The 19,596-nt window shown below is 47.4% G+C and overlaps 1 protein-coding gene across 5 annotated transcripts in view; it reads right to left on the minus strand.

Annotated features, from left to right (window-relative positions):
* The window catches only part of ARHGEF2 (Rho/Rac guanine nucleotide exchange factor 2), a 96,876-nt gene that overhangs the window by 6,364 nt on the left and 70,916 nt on the right, over positions 1-19,596 (minus strand). For all 5 annotated transcript variants that reach the window (XM_053368148.1, XM_053368149.1, XM_053368152.1 and 2 more), the window contains 17 exons: positions 14,468-14,535; positions 12,552-12,615; positions 11,633-11,762; positions 10,877-10,986; positions 10,125-10,271; positions 8,662-8,912; positions 8,177-8,302; positions 7,916-8,033; positions 6,446-6,697; positions 5,496-5,572; positions 4,071-4,240; positions 2,519-2,586; positions 2,230-2,424; positions 1,661-1,765; positions 907-974; positions 284-325; positions 139-189 (listed from right to left, as the gene is read on the minus strand). In XM_053368148.1, the coding sequence (XP_053224123.1) occupies positions 139-189; positions 284-325; positions 907-974; positions 1,661-1,765; positions 2,230-2,424; positions 2,519-2,586; positions 4,071-4,240; positions 5,496-5,572; positions 6,446-6,697; positions 7,916-8,033; positions 8,177-8,302; positions 8,662-8,912; positions 10,125-10,271; positions 10,877-10,986; positions 11,633-11,762; positions 12,552-12,615; positions 14,468-14,535 (2,042 nt within the window). The remainder of the gene's footprint in view (positions 1-138; positions 190-283; positions 326-906; positions 975-1,660; positions 1,766-2,229; positions 2,425-2,518; positions 2,587-4,070; positions 4,241-5,495; positions 5,573-6,445; positions 6,698-7,915; positions 8,034-8,176; positions 8,303-8,661; positions 8,913-10,124; positions 10,272-10,876; positions 10,987-11,632; positions 11,763-12,551; positions 12,616-14,467; positions 14,536-19,596) is intronic.

Raw genomic sequence — 19,596 nt, forward strand, 5'->3', positions numbered from 1 at the left:
TCAACCAGCCAAGTTAAATGCACGTAAGATACAACTGTGCTGTACCCAAAAATGCAAGCTCTTAGCAGACACAGCTCTGAAACAAACGGCATCCTCTTCGAACAGGAGCCCTGGAATGGAGGCTCGAATCACACTGACCTGCAAGTTGTGAAGAAGGGAGTACAGAGTCCTGAGCCGCTGCAGCACTTCCTGCGGGGTGGAACGACAAGGCAATCAGTCCAACAAAGCTGCGCCACCCCATAGCCCCCGGCCCCCTGGCCCAGGTCTCCTCTGTTCCACTCACCTCCTGTGGTACTTTCTGTTGTAGTTGATTGCCGTTCCCATCCTACAGTAGGGATGCAACACAGACTGTGTCAGGTGCTACCTTGGAAAAACTGGCCATGAAATCACATATCCACCTAGCTCCATATTGTCTACACTGACTGGAAGCTGCTCCCCAAGGATTACAGGCATGGGACATTTCCAGCCCTACCAAGAAGCACCATCAATTGAACCCAGAACCTTCTGCAGGCAAAGCAGATGTTCTATCAGTAAGCTATGGATATATTTTTTCCCCCTTGGGGGGGGAAAACCTCCAATGGAGGTCTTAAAGCTCTTGAGATGTTTCAGCTAGTGAGGGACAAACTTCTTTTGGGCTTGCTGGGCAGAAAAAATATTTGGTTTTTCAAGCTTTCTTTGAGAATACTGATGGTGGTGAGAGGGTTCCATAGAGGTAAGAAATGACTTTACAGTTTCTCCTTAATTGAAAATGAGATCATTTCCTGCTGGGGAGGCAGGAGGGCGTTGCTTTCTCCCAGTTCAGTTTGATCCATCTTGACCCAAGAGAACCTTCTGCTCCATTCTAGGCTTCAGGCCAGACCCAGAGCTCAGGCACAAACTCCCCACCAGCCTCACCAAAAGACTCACCCGTTGATTTGAGTCAGACTCAAGCCTGATGAATTCGAGAGAGCCGTTGATGGTTCCGGTTTCGCCATCTGCAGGAGGAAAATAGATGAAACCAGGTGAGAGGGGGGGATCCCTTTCCAGGCACCTTGATCCTCCCCCACCCCCACCCCAAATCTTAGCTCCATGCAAATTTAGCCAGCAAAGAAAATCAAGTTGGGGCAAATTCATTTACTATCCAAATTCACACCAAACAGAGGTCGCTTCCGAATGACCCGTTTATTGAGCCTTCACCCTGGAGCTTTAAGATTATATCCTGATTTTCACCATGAAGGTCTCAAAAGCAGCTCACAATAAAATATACAATATGCAAAATTTAAAAACATAAACCTCAAAAATTTTAAACCTCAAGGATTTATAACTGCACACGGTTGTCTTTTGGATTTTTCTGTTTTGATTCATGCTGGTTTTTATGTGTTTGTTTCTTCATTGTTCCACCTCGCTTTGAGGTTTTTTGTGCGAAAAAAGCAGCCAATAAGATTGATCAATAATTATGAAAATAATTAATCGCACAACCCGATTTTCCTGGTATGTGACTGAATCCTACCCATGAAACAGTGACAGTCCAGAAGGGGCGACGGGAGTCGCTCAGCACATGGGGTTATGAATTCCTTCCCTAGGACTAGCTCAGCAGGGGAGCTGCTCTGCCCCATAAGGTGAACTTTGGGGTGGGGGACAGACTTGCTAGGGGAAACTGGCAGGGAAGAGGGGCACGTACTTGTGGAATTGTTGGGGTTTGGGCTGGAGCACCCGTTGGGAGCCTGGCTATGGTTCTGGTCTCGGTCCCAGCCGGGTCCCACGAAGAGATCTTTGAGAAGTTCCACTGCGCAGGCATTTTGTCAGTAAAGAGAGAGATGGAGGGTGGGGGCGTGAAGACAAAGGGAAAGAGAGGCAGATTGATTAGTAAGCCATGTAATATTTGACGTAATGTATTAATATGTACAATAAAGCCTGATTACCAACATTGCCCCCCTGATCTCCAACCAACCCGTCACACTTTATTGCAGCCTTTGTCAACTCAGTGCTCCCTGCACCCGCTGTTTTGGACTACAACTCTCACACTGCAAAGCATCCTCACCTGCTGGCTGAGCAGTCTAGCCTGCCAGCCGTGTCTTCCTATGGGACAATGCAAGCTCTTGGGAGCTCAAAGAAGCCCGTTTGCTCTTTCCTCCCTCAAGCCACCTGTGGTTTATGGACACCCTATTTGTACCTCCTGTGACCCCCTCATCGGAGGCAGGAGACTTGGGCCAAGGTGGGGAGTGTCCCTTGAGTGCCACAGCATGCTACCTTCTTTGACGGCCTCCTGGATCAGCTTCTCGCCCTGAGGGGTATCTGACGACTCGGTGCGGAAGAGGGTGCGAGGGTTCACGCAGGTCAGGGGCCCGTCCTCGCTGCAGCTCTGAAGGGCCAGGATGTCTGCGAAGAGCCTCACTTTATCCTCCAGGAGTTCGGAGATTTCCCGGTCGCACTGAAGTATCTTATCTGCACGAGGGAGGAAGAGACATGGCTGCCGGGGGGAGGTGGTGGGTAGCAGGAATAACACCCTTTCCAGGAGTTCTTGTTTTGTTTGCCCTACCTTTCATCTTCCGCAGAGAGGCCTCATTCTCTGTCTCAATGAGTGGGAAATCGGCCCGGTCGGGGCACCTGTAGTGGGCAAAGCGACAGCAAAAAAGATCAGTTTAAGATTCCTGGCAGAGCAAAGAATGTAACTCGCACCTTTATGCAGGAAGCTACATTCCAGCCACATAAAAGCCAGAGGAGGAGGGGGCAGAGGAAGGCACATGAGGGTGTATGGCCTGGGGGGAGACCCAAGGACTGGGGAAAGAGGTCTGGAGGGCTGCATTTGGCTCCTGGGCCTGAATTTGCCTACCCTGGTCTACCATGACTGGCGATCCAACCTGGGACTTTCTGTGTATCAAATAGGTGCCCCACTGCTGAGCTATAGCCCTTCCCCTAAATAATTTTTAAAAAACTTGTATCTTCTATCGGCATGCATTAGATCCAAACCAGACTTTAGGAATTCTCTTTCTCTGAAACCTGATGCAAAACGTCCTAATCGGCATCTCTCAGACTGATGTGCAGACTGTAATTTGAATTTTGCACTGCTCCAAATTTGGTGAGATGGTATTTGGCACACACACAGACAGAGACACACACACAAATGGTACCAAAATGCATTTAAAAATGTGGGGTTTTTTTAAAAAAAAAAATTAAAAGTGTACATGCTCAATGAATGTGAAGTAAAATCCATTGGGGGGGGGGGGTTCTTTAAAAAAACCACACTGATTATTGTGGAAATAGGATGGAGTGGGCTTATGAATGTGAAGCTCAAGCAAATTGGAAATAAGTTGATCTATCCAGTAGTCAATAAAACCAGCTCACCTTTGCCATTCATTGTTCTGTTAGCCCTACTACTGTTAACCTGTGGGCCAAATATTTGCGTAATTTATGCATCCACAAATACAGAAGGGGATTTTCTCCTGCACCTTCCAACCTGACAAGATACCTTCGGCTTTTGGGGGTGGGAGGTTTAGGGGCACCTGCTGCTCTAACGGGTTATGCCCCTGTGGTCCAGAAGAAACTGAAACAGTGAACCATGCCCTACCATTCTGTGAGATTTATTGAGACCTCCTGAAAGGGCTGGTGACTCCAGAAACACCTTTGTATCTTCTGAATATTATGTTTTTCTTTTTTGGGTAACATAGTTATAGAAACAGTAGCTAAGTTCCTGTTGACAATGATGAAGGAACGAGGGGGGGGGGGAGGACCATCATTCAGAGGTAGAGCCACTTCTCTGCACAAAGAAGTCCCAGGTTGGCACCTCCAGGGTGGGCTGCGAAAAGATCCCAGTCAGTGTGGACAATTCTGCACCCGTTTTTTCTGATTCGGCAGAAGGGCAGCTTCCTACCTTCCTATGTTTATCCAAAGAAAATGTGGCCGTGTTTCACCATCTGCTAAGAGACTGATCGACAATCTTGCCCTTCCTTTCATACGTTAATGGGTGTGGACGTTTTTATTGTGAGGTCTGTTGGCTGGATCAATAAACTGGCTGATAGACCGACTGATCTACCCATCCCCACAAGAGCCTCCAACCAGGTGGGCTGGGCCCCATCACCCACAACACTCACAGCTGGACCGCCTGCTGGATGTGCCTCATCCAGGTGTTGCGCTCCTCGCGGGAGGCGGTGTGCACCTCGTACATCTCTGGCGGGGTGTTGCTGAGGAGGAACATGCCCTTCTCCTGGTTGGCAATGTCTCGCACAATCAGTCTTTGGAGGGAGATGACAGAAGGCTTGTCCTGGGAGAGACAGAAGAAAGCCGATAGCGTTTGTGGCGCCTTCCTGGTCGTTTTTTTTAATTCATTCCTACAGTCATGCCCCAACATTTCATCCAAAGGGGTTTACATGGTTTCCTCCCTTCCCTGATTTTAACTCCACAACAACCCTTTAGGCTGAGAGGCAATGACTGGCCCAAGGACACATGGCGAGTTTGGACTCACATTGGAAGTTTGGACTCTGCTTCAAGCAGAGGTTGGGTAGCCATCTGCCAGGGATTCTTTAGCTGTGGCTCCTCTATTGTGCGGGATAGGTTCCTCTATTGGACCTTGGGGTACCTTCCAGCTCTAGGCTTCTATGATTCCCCCATCTCAGAAATGCTTCTGGGCTGACATTTTGCTGTCACGTTGCAGCATCGTGCCAAATCAGACATTTTAGAGAAGCATGGAGGCCACTTAAAGAGGATCCCACTGATTTTCCCTAACTTCCTAAAAGCTCTTTATTTCCACCCATCCCAGATACGCAAAAAATGTAGATTTTATTCCTTCCTTTTGCCAAAGATTTCCAATTTCCTGAAGTTCTGGTTCAAGTTAACCATTATTTTAACAGATGTTTGTGAGAGACAGCAAGAGAGTGTGACTCTCTTCCCCTACCATTTCCATTTTTCTCCTTTGTATTTTTGTAAAGATTGCAAGATGGCTCTCGTAACGATTTGTTGCCAGTCCTTAGTCACCTGTGCATCCCTTATCATGTGATTTAAAAGATTCAAAGGAACCTGTCCCATTTTCAGGGCAGAACCCTGTCCAAGGTAGTGTACAACAGACATCACTAAAACACATTAAAAACATATAGAAGAGCCCTGCTGGATCAGGAGAGTGGCCCATCTAGTTAGTCCAGCATCCTGTTCTCACAGCAGCTAACCAGATGCCCCAATACAAAGCCCTCAAGCAAGATCCGAGCACAAGAGCACTTTCCCATCCTGTGGCTTCCAGCAACTGGTATTCAGAAGCATTTACTGCCTCCGACCATGACAGAAGAGGATAGCCACTCTGGCCAGTAGCCATCAACAACCCTCTCCTCCATGAATTTGCCCAATCCTCCTTGAAAAACTTTCAGGTTGGTGGTCATCATTGCCTCCTACGGGAGCAAATTCCATAGTTTAACTATGTGTGAAGGGCTTTCTTTCGTCTGTCCTGCTTCCCTTAGCCAGAGTATCCAGTTTGAGCAGCTGGGCCCTTTACACCAGGGAATAGGCACAGCCCACAGAGCATATCTCACCAGGGTGGGGAAGGTGTACTTCTGATCCTTCTCCTGAAGGAAGATGAGAACATCTGTCATCAAAACTACCAGGACGTCTGCAAGAGAAAGGGGGAAGAAACAAGGTGTTAGCTGAAAGGTCTTTCGGGTTGTTGCTGCACATTCAGTCCCTCATACTCTCCTATCAAAGTGAAGATCCTGTAGAACCACTACCGAGCACTCCTGTTCTAGAAGGAGATAACAAGGTCCCCTTTATCATCCTGGCTGTCACTTGGATCCTCCATTCTCAGAATCGCCTGCCTTGGAAGGGGTTACATCCCCCTGGAAGGAGAAGGCTCACACGACTTGGGGGTTGCTACTGGATTCTGCACTACCACTGGAAGCTGAGTGGCTAAGAATGCCTTTTTACCACTCCATCTGGCTTACCAACTACGGCCCCTTTTAGAGAGAGATGAATTGGCCACTCTACTCCATGCTCTGGTAATTTCCAGAGCATTGGATTACGGCAATGTGTTTTCCGTGGGGCTGCCCTTGAAGACTACTAGGAAACTTCAACTAGCCCAAAATGCAGCAGCCACATAGTTGGCTGGGTTTCTGTTTGGATCTCATATAACCCCTGGTTTAAAACAGCTGCACTGGTTGCCAGTTTGTTTTTGGGCCCCAAAAGTTGTTTTAAACTCTTTTTAATTTTGCATTGTTGTGTTTTAATGCCGTAACCTTCCCTGGGACCTTAGGGTGAAGGGCAGGTTTATAATAACAGCAATAATGGCATTGTTTCAAACTGCGATGTACCTTGAATGTGCTGGCCAAAAGCCGATGTATAACCATAGCAAATACATAGATAAAGCATGACTGTGCCTGTTCAGAATCGGGGATTCTTTTTGCCATCTGGGAGACCCCCCTCCTTGAGAGCCACATGCCACTAGAGGGCAGCAGTGAGCTACACACACAACCCCACAGGCTCCACCCACCTTTGAAGCGCCCGGTGGCCGTCTTCCAGAGCATGCAGCCATCGTGCACCAGCTTGCGCCGCAGCATCTCCTCTTTGCAGAAGGGGCCATGCTCCCAGGGCAGGTCGGCCTTGGCGCGCCCATCTATCCGCCCGTAAATCTCCTGCAGCCGCGCATTCTTCTCATAGTCGTGCACTTCCTGGTCGACGGTGGAAATGAGTTCCTTGATCAGAGTCAGGGCGGTGCTCAGGTCCCGCTGGTCCTCTTCATTCCCTGGGGTGGGGGAAGGCAGGTGGGGAGACCGTGATCAAAGGCTCGGTTTGGTTATCGGGCTTTTTGGCCCCAGGGAAAACCCCTCTTCCAATCAGCTTCTGCCCAGAACCCATTGCAGCCTCTCACAGTTGCTGCCTCCCAATTGCACTGCAGATTCAATGCCCCTCTGTCTCACTACCTTCCGGTTCCTGGGTCTCAAAGGGGTACCAGACCTTGCCCACATTCGGCAGGGCTATAAGCATCACTAGACCATTCTGAACAAAGCAACACAGCAGGCTCTGGGTATCAGTCTTAATTTTCTCTCCCCACCAAATGGCTTTACTGAGCTTGGGAAGTTCATCAAGGTCACATTAGGATGGTTATCAGCAGCTGAATATTAATTTGTTATGTCCTGGGAGCTGTGTACAATTCCACTTTTGGTAGAATGGTACCAAAGGACCTGGCAGGTGATGACGATGAATAGAGTATCTAGGTCCAAATTTTGTGCAGGCACTTTAAATACCATGCAGTGCATTTTGAATGAATCATCCATCTCCCTTAAATACAGTATATATGAAAACTGCATATACCCAAACCCTTGGAGCTGCTCCAGTGGCTAATGGGTGAGGGGGCAGAGAGTATGGCCAGTACTCCCAGAGCCCAGGTGCTGAGCAGGGCTTGCCCAGCAAGCAAGGCAGAGAGCTTAAAAGCTCTTTCCACATCAGGTAACCCAAGCAGAACCCCACGTGAAAAGAGACTTGAAGCTCTACACCTTGCTTGGGGGGCCAAGGTGTGTTTGGCCAAGGTGTGCTAGCTCTGGAAACCGAGGGGTGCTTGTGTGTGACCTCGCGGGAACTCAGATTGCCCAAGAGATCTCGTGAGATCACCCCAGAGTCATTGTGCAGAGTGGGCCTTGCCATACAAGCAGGACCAGCACAAAGAGAGCTTTTAAGCTCTCCGCCTTGCTTGCATTTATCTTGTGCAATTTCAACCAGCTTGCCTTCAACTGTAAAAGTTAAATGCGTGTAAGACACAATTCTACTGCATTACAAAGAAAGAAGATTCCTGATGATTGATTGATTGATTGATTGCATGCATACATAACGAGGCTACAGAAATACTTCAGAGGGTTGATATTGTAGGCATTAGTTGATTGTTTGATGGTCATGATTAAGAGAAAAAGAAGCCAGGTTTTTGCCCCTTTGGTGAAAGGTCACCCTGCCCTCCATTCTCTGGTACCTTTGGAGTTCTGCAGGATCCGGTCAATGAGCCCGGGGTACTTGGTGATGCGCTGGGTCACCAGAAGGATGCACTCTTGAACCCCATGCCGCCTCAGCACCGTCGACCGTGTCAGCCTCTGGAGAAAGGGGCAGAGAGGGGCAAAAGGTCACACAGGGGAACAGGTTTCACAGCCTTGGGAGTCAGAGTTCCCATTTGGGGCGGAAGGGGGTGAGGTGATAGACCTTCCCAGCAGGAAGGAAGGACGGAGAGGCCCTTTACCCGGATGAACTGCTGGAACCGCTTGTCTCGTGCAAAGAGCTCCTTGTAAAGCTTCACGGCCTTAGTGTGGCGGCTGCAGAACTCGGAGTAGGCCTTCTTCATCTGCTCGGCGCTGCTGCCTGAAAACTGGAAGGCAGAAGTGCAAGGAGGTGAGATCACAACAGGAAGACAGGCAGCAGCTCAGCTGGAAGAGCACCTGCCTTGCATGCGGCAGGAGGGCCCAGGTTCAATCCCCACTGATATCTCTGGGTAGGGCTGGGACTCCCTTGCTTCAGACCCTGGAGAGTCATTGCTGCCAGTCAGTGTAGACAATACTGAGCTAGATAAACCCATGGTCTTACTCAGTTCAAGGCAATTCCCCGTGTTCCTGACATACTAGCTGGGCAGGGAGAAGGGAGATAAAAGAGTTGCTTTCTCCCTCTATGCCCCTCCATGCCACACCCCCCACTCCAAATGGGTGCCAGCAAGAATGGCGGCTGCTGCACCTGTTGGATGAGGATATCCCCCAGCCGGTTGATGACAAAGTTCTTGTTGCTGTCGGCGGCCAGGGACTCCTTGCGGCGCTCCAGGAGCTGGACGAGGAAGCGGTCGTGGATGTCGCTGAGCTCGTCCACGCAGGGGAACATGCTCTGCACCAGGGCCACGTCCATCTGGAGGTCCTCCAGCATGCCCTTGCGAAAGAGGTTGGTCATGATCTTCAGCGTTTGCACGTGGTGGAGCTCTGTCTGGATCAACTCTGCAGGAGCGGGAAGAGGGAAGATGTGAACCGATTTGCATTGGCATAGTAGAGTCAAAGGAAGATGGGGTGGGGTGGGTGTGCCAGGGCTCATCCACACTTCTGTTTTGCCTGTGACTCCCAGGCATGCGTCCAAGAGGCTTTTCATTCGCCCCATCACTTTCCCCTGGGAAAAGCTGCTGTTCACCGCTGAATTGGAGCAAACATTAGTCGGGTTTTCTGCAGATTGATCTTTGCTCCAATTCTGCGATAAATGATGGGTTTTCCCAGGGAAAGCGGCGGGACACAAGAAAAGCCTCTTAGACCTGTGCCTAGAAGTCATGAACCAAACGGAAGAAATCGTGCGACAAAGGAAAGCGTGTAGGAACACTGAGTGCAAATAGCACAATTCTTTTCCTGGAAATGAATCAGTTCAGAATTCAGATGGTAGCTCGTGTCTGAATGTTCCACCCACACCGGAGTGTTTGTGTGCCATTAGGGAGAATTCTGTCTCCTCCCTGGTGTGCTACTTTTTTACACGCTGGGTAGTTTTATTCATTTTTTTCACAGGGGAGCATTTAAATATGCAATTTCCCCTTCCTCCTGCATGCGGAGGCTCATGGTGTCAGAGGTCTGGGTGGGACCTCTAATCCTCCTTTAAGGTTCTTATTCTGGCCAACAATAAACCTGGCCCCAAAATCAAAACTGTAGAAACACCACTCAGGGTGTTGTATTTGGTTTGAGACACTTATCAAGGAGGATCCTAACAATTTCTATATGCCTCCCTGCAAAGAGGCTTATAAATACCAGGCAAGGCTTAAATTCCACAAACTCTGTATAGCAATTTCCACTGGGGGGTGGAAGGAAGGAAGGAAGGAAGGAAGGAAGGAGTGTTATTTCCCATTCCTAATGGCTGTGAGCTTCAGGCTAAATGACACACAATGTTAAACATGTGCTTTAAGGCTTATCCTGCCATCAATTTGCTAGTCCTTAAGATGCTTCAAGATTCTGTTCGTTTTGTTGGTGCTGACTCACACAGCTACCTTTCTGGAGGTTGCTACTTGTGCACTGACAGCATTTCATGTGTCTTTCAAACTGTATATTGCTGGGAAGACATTGACCGGCTGTGACTATGCTTCTCCTTCCAAGGTGACATGGCGTTTGGGACCCATTGCTTTCAGAAATCCTCAGTAGGTGGGGTGGAGGGGTGGCAAAAGTGGCACAAATCCTCACCGTAGATGACATCTTGGCGCTTCATGACTTCCTTTTTGTGCTGCTGCAAGAAGTTATTGTCAACTGCCAGGCTCCAAGAATCAGCCTCAAAATCCTTCTCGCCAGTCTCAAAGTCGCTCATCAGCTGGTTGTATATGACTTCGGCTCCTGGAGGAAAAAAGAGGAGAAATGTGTTTGTGTCTATACTTTTGTGGAAATGACTTTGATGAAGGAGGGGAGGAGGGACGAGGATGAAAGCCTAACTGAGCCTCGAGGGCACGCAGAAAATGTGAGCCGCTGGACATTGGGAACTATCAAACCACAACATGCGCACAGAATAAGTGCATCTGCGGTTGTGGTCTTGGAACCCAGGTCCAAGTCACACAGAGACACTGGCTCTGATGTCCTCTCCCCAAGACTTCATCCAGGAACGCTGTATGCTTTGATTGGTCAGAAATCCCAGGCAAAAAAGGAGGGGCAGCTCAACCACAGAGACAAAACAGGCAGGTTTGATGTTTACAATCAAGAAGTGTATAAATTTTATGGAGGGAAAATAAAAATAAATAAATAAAAGCATCTGGGGATTCAAGGCTGACAAACACTCAGCACTCTTAAAAACAGATCCCTCCTCATTTGTCAGGCAGCAAATAAATAAATAAATAAATACCGCCTGTTTGTTCTTATTTGTGTTAAACTCACCCAGATTCCTGGTTTTCTACACGTATGTATAGAATATTGGCACAGGATTTCATCACCCACACTTCCCATCTCACCTTCGTCAATGAGGGACTCGACTGAGAGGGTCCGGTTGCGCATGTTCAAGGAGTCAGTGGACTGGGACAGGATCCTCCGGAGGCCAAGAGGAGATTCATCATTGAAATTCCTGGACAGGAAGAGGAGAATTTTCTAAACCAATACAACTGTTGCTTTATCATCTTTTTTAATACACAAAACAACCCTTTGAAGTAGTTGAGGTTGAGATAGAGACGGGTTGCCCAAAGGTCATGTGCGATCCTTGTGAGTTTCAAGGAACCCGCCGGGATCGGAACCCAGGTCTTCTTAGTACAAGTCTGATAAGAAATACAAGACTGACACTGTCCATTACAAAGAGGGTTCACGTTTCGAGAATATTCCTACAGGGAGGGTGGGGAACCCATAGCCCTCTCCAGGTGTTCTTGACTAAACTCCCATCCTCCTTGACCACTGGTCTCCATTGGTTGGGGTGGATGGGAGTTGGAGTGTAGCAACATCTGGAGGGCACTGGGTCAGGGAAGACTGGGCAGATATAAGTCAAGAGACAGGTGACCTGCTCCACAAAGCTCGCAACATAAATCTGGGCACATAAGGGAGAGATTTGTGCTTTCTCTCCCCACTAGTTTAAGAGCATAAGGAAAGAGCAACTGGTATTCAGAAGCATTGCTGCCTCTGACTGTGGTGGCAGAGAACAGCCATTGTGGCTAGCAGCCACCGCCAACCCTCTCCTCCATGAATTTCTCCAATCCTCTTTTAAAGCCATCCGTTCAACTTACCCTGCAATGTTAGTGGTGGAGACGCTTTTGGAAAGAGACAAGGTGGGGCGACCCCGGCGAGACCCCAGCAGGGTCTGGCGGAAGCTCTCAGAGGGGTAGATGGCAGAATTGGGGCGCTCCCTGATGGTGGCTGGAGATTTGAAAGAGAAACGGGGGTGATAAGACTTGCAAGACAGGCTTCCGTCATACCAAAGGACAAGTTGCATCATGCAATTCAGGCAGCTGATAACGCCCCACCGGGTTTCTACAAACGACTAAGGGTGCTGGTGCTTAAGACAGCCTGGAGGCAACACTTCCATCCCCACTGTATACAGAAGAGAACTCAGAGGTGTGGCTTTGGCAGAATGGCAGTCTGCACATGTTCAGAAGCACCCACTATTTTCAGAGCTGGCCAAAGAGGTTTCAGGGCCACACTTTATTGAGGGGTCCATTAGACTAAAGTGAGCCTCACTCTTCCCCTGCCCCACCCCAAACTGGGAAAAGCACCTCAGAACCAGTATCTTCCCAGCTGCCCTCTCCTCTTCTCAGCAGCACAGGCCCTACTTACTAAGGCCCCATCCACAATAATAATAAAAATATTATTAATAACGTAAAGCATCCGCATCCTGCTTTTTAACAGATTCTTTAGGGGAAGCCATGACTCTTTAACTGTCAGTCCCACTTCCCAGAGAACTCTGGGGATTGTAGTTCTGGTAAGGGAATAGGGGTTTCCTAGCAACTCTCAGCACCTTTAACAAACTACACTTCCCAGGATTCCTTGGGGGGAGCTGAGACTGTTTAAAGTGGTATGATACTGCTTTAAGTGTATATCACGGGTGGGGCCTTATAAGGCAGTTCCTTTAGCAGAGGAGAACTGCTTCCGCAGCTGACTCCCTGCCCCGCTTCCCCTTCCTGGCGTGGGATTCACAGCTCTACTCACTTTTGTTCCTCAGGGACACCGTCTGCAGGGCTGAATTGTTCTTCAGCAAGGCTGCCTTTTGCTGCTGCAAGGGGCGGGGGCGGAGGGAGAGAAAGAAAAAAAGAAACAGAAGAACGATGAGCAGCAGCTGGGCCATTGCAATAAAGCTCTGGTGGAGGAGAAAGGGGGTGGCTTTGTTTTTTTTTAAAAAAGAAATATTTATTAAAGTTTTACAAAAGCATGAATACAAAAATACATGAAAGAAAAAATAAAAATAAAAAATACAACATACAAAAGACAAAACAAAAAGTAAGAAAAATTTAAAAACAAATCCGTTTTTCATAACTTTAAACTCCTTTGCTTGTTTCTTTGACCTCCTCACACCCCCCCTTTTTGTATTCCCATTTACATAATCAAGTCAGCAAATCCTTACCCTCTTTCATTTATCTTAACTCTATATCTTAACATTTTTTAACTCTATATTTTCATCCATTATCAATTCATTTTTGCATATTCTTATTAACTTTGTTGCTAATGCCACTTATTTTCAATCCAACATCATTTTAACATTCATTGATTTTACAGTATTTCTGCAGATAGTCTTTAAATTTCTTCCAATCTTCTTCCACCAGAGTTGGAGAAAGGGGGTGGCTTTGAAGTATCTCCTGTGTGCTTTTGGGTGGTTCGCTCTGGAACAGGAAAGTGAGCACCGTAGTTTATGCTTGTCTCTATTTCTTGGGACCCATATCTGGTAAATTACTGCTTTTGTGTTTGGGGGGACAATCTCTCAAAGTGCTGCTACCGCAAGCAGATTCCCAAAGGCTCTTATTTATTTATCTTTTCAGCTGCCTTTTCAGTCTGTGCTCAGTCAAAACTTTTCAGTCAAAACTCAGCATAGGAACATTGGAAGAGCCTGTTGGATCAGACCAAAGGGGGCTCATCTAGCCCAGCATCCTGATCTCACAGTGGCCAAGCAGATGCCTATGGGAAACCTGCAAGCAGGATCTGAGCACAGGAGCCCTCTCTCCCCTCTTGTGGTTTCCAGCAACTGGTGTTCACAAGCACTGTCTCCGACCATAGAGAAAGAGCATAGCCATGCTGGCCAGTAGCCATCAGCAGCCCTCTCCTGCTCCATGAATTTGTCTAATCCTCTTTTAAAGCAGTCTAGCTTGGTGCCCCTCACTGCCTCCAGTGGCAGCGAATTCCATAGTTTAACGACTCGCTATGTGAAGAAGTACAAAATGCCATCCTGTAGTAAAACATTCAAAATCAAAACAAACACCACCACGTTATAATATAAAACCCATTTCAAAAGCAACAGCAGGAAAACAATAAAGCACACACACACACAATTTTGGCTGGCATCCAACTGAGGTAGGCAGGCTTTTAAAGCTTTTTTTAAAAAAATATTGCAACTGAAAGGGGCCCTGAGGATGACCCAGGGATGGCCTGAGCAGCTCAATTCTGTACCAGTACCATGCAATACCCACTCTGAATTTGCAAGAAATAAACCTTTTAGGCACCTAACACTTTGGAACTCCCTGCCTATTGACATCAGACAGGCACCTCATCCGTACTCTTTTCAGCACCTGCTAATGACGTTTGTGCTTAGACAAGCCTGTCCATATGTTTAGAATGCTGATGTGTTTTAAGTTTATTGCTGGGTTTAAATTTTTTAAAAATGTTTTTACTTCTTTCTTTTTTTTTACTAATAACTCTCTTGTTTTTTTCTTTTGGTAAACCGTTTTGAGGTTTTTTTCTCCAATTAATTGATATATAAATTTCATGAAATAAAATGAATATAAATAAGTAAAATAGTGTAGTATGAGCCACAAGTTGCTTAAAAACGTTAGTCTCTCATGTCCCTGCCACCCTCCTCTTGCTCATGGCTTACAAGAGTTCCCCTCTCACAAACGCATCTACATGAACACACTCACCTTCTGCTTGACTTTAGTGCAGTTGGGCAGAGTATCTTTGCAGCGGTTGTGAATGGTGACATTGCAGGCTGGAAGGGAAAAACAGAGGAGGCATGAGTGAGAAAGAGACAGTGTCGATCGGATGCTCAGATTCATCCACTAAATCAGAAAACCGAACATCATATTTTTTAACAGGCCCTTTCAGCTGGGGGGACCAAGCAGACAGGGCTTCAACTGAGCCAAGCTCTCCACTAGGCCCCATCTTGCAGTGACATGATTGATTGAAAATGAACATAGGTTTGCACAGGCAGAGTCAGGGCTGGCCCTACCATTAGGGAGAGTGAGGTCATTGCCTCAGGCGGCAGAAGCTGGCAGGCAGTGGCTATAGCCCCTTGGCTGTTCCCCTGTGTGTAACAGTGGTGACCTGCCACAAGATCACATGTGATTCTATAAGTACATAAAATAATATTGACAGCCCCTGTACTAGCCCTCTGCTCTCAGCTGTGTTTGAGGTTCAACGGCCAGCCCACTCAGCTTCTATACATATGAAATGGAGGGAAGGGGAGCCATCCTGTTCTCTGCCTTGGGCAGTAAAATGTCTTGGACCAACTTCAACCATCTCAGACTCTACAATTGGCAGGTGAGGTCTTGGTGGTGGTAGTGCTGCCTGGCTGGCATTGACCCACAGCAGGGTCTTCTCAGTGGCAGCACCTGTCTCCCTTGTTGTGCCAGCCAAATGGGCAGGATGCAACTGTGCAAGGTGCAACTGTCTCCCTTGTTGTTCACCTTCAGGAAGAACTGAAAAACATTCCTGTTTGCCCAGGCATTTGGCGGCAAGTAGATACTGCTCCTGGCATCCCTGAAATCATTGGCTGGCAGAACATTTTTAACTACTTTTAAAACGTATTTTGTTATTAATGTGTTTACTGCACCAGGGTGCCTTTGCGAGGAAGGGTAAGATATGATGATGATGATGACTAGTGGGGCAGTGTCTATATTTTACCACAATGTGCCAGAACAAGTCAACACCTGAGTATTGCCGGAAACAAAAAAGAAAGGTTTCCACAGATCCTATGGGGAAATCATCATTGGAGGCGGACACTTTGCACATTGGAAACAACACTTTGCTGAAAATGGACCCCCCATCTTTAAGCCAATCAGGGGTTCAAAAGGAAGTTTGGAAGCAACTTGTAAAGCACCACCAAAGTTTCTGGGTCTGTAGGAAGGAGTGGCAGGTAGGGTAGCCATTTGAAAAAAAACAAAACCCAAACAGCTCTGCCTTCTGGATGATGCCCACCGCCCTCACACTGCAGCCTGCTGTTTCCTCCACCCCCACAGAAGAGTGAAGGCCGACATCCTGCCCATTTGGCTGGCACACAGATGGCAGTTTGCCCCTGCTGGGCATGGCCTGTGTGCCAAGATTTTGGCTGCAAGGAACTATCAGGGAGAACACGGTGATCACTCCCCCATGCTACAGCCTGTTCCTTCCACAATCCGCTCGGAAGGATGGCGTGAGTGAAAGGGGGGGGGGTAGGAGAAGGCTGCCTCTCTGACTGCAGGAATAAATGGATCAAGGACACACACATACAAGAGTGGCCACCTCTTTCTTCTTCTTCATCCGCAAGATTCTCAAAAGGAGATGTGACCACAAGGCGACCATTCCAGTCCCACAGACTACATGGTGTTGCGTCATTGTGTCTCCACTCACCCCGTTTAATCTAGATTACTGCACTCCACAAGCAGACAGCAACGCCACCATGGAAAAACTGCCACAGAGCAAATCTCTCTAACTGATTGAAGCAAGCTGTGAGTGTTCACATGGAAAGTCCCTGGATAAAGATTTTCTCTGTGAAAAGAATGTTCAGTGCATTCAAGTATGGACCCTTTTGGTTTTCTGAATAAGGAAGAGGAGAAATAAAAAGGCTCAAATCGGACCTGGGGCGGCGGCACAGTGGGCTTCGTCTGTGATTTGCCAGATAGCTTCAGATCCAAAGAACACTTCACCTGCTTTCTCACAAATTCTGACTAAATATTAGGAAGGACTTTCTGACAGCAAGAGGTGTTCAACAGTGGAACAGACGATTTTGGAAGGTGGTAGACTCTCCTTCCTTGGAGGTTTTTAAGCAGAGGTTGGATGGCTGTCTATCAAGGATGCTTTTGGTGTGATTCCTGCATCTAGATGATCAGTGGGATCTCTTCCAACTCTACAGTTCTATGATTCAATTATTCTAAATGATGCCCTGGCAAAGGGCTGGTTTAGCATGGACATAGGTGCAGGGCACTTGAACTCTTCTCTCCAGTGCGGAGCTCTCTCCCCAATGCTCCCCTCCAAACACTCAGACCACCATGAGCCAAAAGCTGAGGTGCCTTATGAAGGCCTTTGGTGCAGTTTATGCTGAGGAGGAAAAGGCCAGGGAGCCCCAAGTCAGTGGGGCTGTGGGGCAGTTACATGGTTCTGTAACCAATTTAAAGTTTGCAGTGTCAGGGCATGTCCTCACTACAAATTTAAACCAATTTCCAATCTAGCTTCAACCTTCACTGTTCCCAGCTAGGGAATTCTGGAAATAGTAGGGTGGCGCTGAGGGAACACTAAGAGAAAAATCTTAGGTTGGACTTAGCCAGCCTGAAGAATGTGTGACCCCATGTCTCAGTCTCCCCTAACCACCACAACCATCACCACCCTCATGAAACCTCACCGGCATGCCTCGTAAAATGAAACCTGCATTTCATGTATCTTCCTTCTCCTCTGAGCAACAGACAACCAAAGTTGCAGGGAATACAGTCTCCTCTGTATTTCTGGCCTAAGAATTCTGTTGGCAATCGATTCCCAGGACACTCTGTGGGGGAAGCCCATTCAGTTTCACATCCCTGCCCAACTGGTTTACGTCTGTACTTAAGAGGGCAGGGAAGCAATTAAGTTCAAGGAAGCAAATGGGCAGCTCATATTCTGAGCTACCCCTCCTGGGCCAGCAAATCAAGGCCCTCTTGTGAGCGACTGCCAGATGCAATAGAAAGTCAATCCCCATTTTTCTTTTCATGCATTTCTCCTTCAGGATATAAGACGACGTTTAATCAGAGCCTGCCCCACCACCACCAGCCCTCCATTTGCTCAATCTGCTTATGCTAGGAGAACCACAATAAGTTCACCAAGCTCAGTGACTCATGGAATATCCAAGAATGCATGAGTAGGAGGAAGTGATGCACACAGGAAGTGGATTTCTCTGGCAGTAACAGTCATTTCTCGGTTATGTCTGTACATGGATGGGAAGGTGGGAGGCAGGGAGACTTTTTTAATGTGCGGGTTTTTTGTTTTTTAAAAAAGAAAATGCCTACAGCCATCACTGCCTGTGTTCACACCTGGAAGACAAGCAGGTTTGGGATGCAGTCTTTTGGAAAGAAAACCTGGGTCTGTTCAATGCCTGGATGGGTGACTGCCTGGAAACCACACAGATAGGTTCCAGGATGGAAGAAAAGCATAATATAGATGTAAAAATAAGAATTTACTCGTTTAAGGACCTACTTCATGTCTGCAGCTGGGAATATATAAACACAATATTGGAAAACAGCTACTAACTTAATTCTAGAGGCACGGGTCACTCTGGGACGCTCACCTGATGGAATCAATTCTAAGCTATTTACAAACTTTGTGTCTGACTGTATTATTTGCATCATGTATAGGCATGGAATGTTTCTTGAAGAGTGGTATATGAGAATCGTTTTGTTACAAGTATTTTCATCAAAGGATAGCTCCCTCAGCGGCCCCTCAAAGTGCAAATGGCCTTGCCTTTGATGTAGGATTAGAAAGAGATTTCCAGACAACAGCAGTAAAATGAGTCAAGATACTCAGATCCTTGTAAGTACAGGATGGGGGAGTGAAAGTTCTCACACCTCCCGCCTCCTTGTGAGTCACTGAGCTGCTCAAAAGTTTTTAGCCAACCCTCACTCCTGAACTTTCTTTAAAAGACCGCAGGAGAAGCAGAAATTCCCCAGGCCAATATAGTGTTACAAGCCAGCCCAATCTCCAGGGGTCAGAGATTCTATAGGTTCCAGGCACTTAAGCAGGTTCAGAAGCCTTGGAATGAAGGTCAGCGGATACTGTGTTGTCTTTAGGGTATATGGTTTCATTTACATTTATATATGGTTTTGTATAAAACCTGAACATAAGATGGAGGGGCTCACAGAATTAACCCCACAACGGGCTCATGTTTCTCCATTAGTCGCAGCTTGGGATGTAGCACAGAGAAAGCATGTCTCCCTGTCTCCAGCTTCCAGCTTTCTTCCAGCTGAATCAAACACACAGCTCTGGCTACTGTTCTCCTACCTAGCGGCTGGGTGAGAGGAGGTGGAGGAAAGGCCTACCCATTCATTCTATGGCGCGGAACATTTCAGGAGGTTGGAATAGAGGACCTCAGGGTCTCTTCCAATGCTACAATTCTAGGATCGCTTATGCTAATCATGGTACTTAATCCGTCAAACACAACCAAACTTTTCATGTTGGTGACACACTTTTTAGACATGCATCAAACTGAAGCTGGCACATGAACGTGTCGCGACACACAGTTTGGAAAGCTCTGGCCTAGACAAAGAGACTGGTTTGGCAAGCTCAATATTTTACATTCTACAACCCCCCTACAGGATCCCTCAAACTCCTAACAATATTCTCTGCATGACAGGCAAAGAGAGGCTCAACAGCATGGGATGGAGACTATGGGAAATGCTCCCCTTGTTGGATTTCTGCCTGCTACAGTGCCTAGAACCACCCCAACATTTATAAAGATCCATCTTCTCCCACAAGAAAATAATATCCAAAATACAAAAGTTTAGAAGACAGAGGAGCTTGTTCAGACACAACAGCCTGGGACTGCCAGCAAGGAAGTGAAGTCATGTTCTTCCTGAGAAGGAAGAAAATATTGTTTTTCGAGATTGGCAAGTCTGCTTGTCTCACACACTGCTCCAAGTGGCAAAAGGGAAGTGAGAAATTCCTTCCCGCTCCACAGGACCAAATGTCTGCAGCCTAATCTACCTTCCTGCACTTGCTTCATTTCTGGAGAGAGATGCCCAATGCGGCAATTAAAAGAACAAGCCGTGAGCTGCAAGGGAACTCGGGTTCAGATCTTGCCTTGGCCACAAACTCACTGGATTGGTCTTTC

The sequence above is a fragment of the Podarcis raffonei genome, chromosome 16, assembly GCF_027172205.1.
Source record: "Podarcis raffonei isolate rPodRaf1 chromosome 16, rPodRaf1.pri, whole genome shotgun sequence".
In the NCBI taxonomy this organism is placed as follows: Eukaryota; Metazoa; Chordata; class Lepidosauria; order Squamata; family Lacertidae; genus Podarcis; species Podarcis raffonei.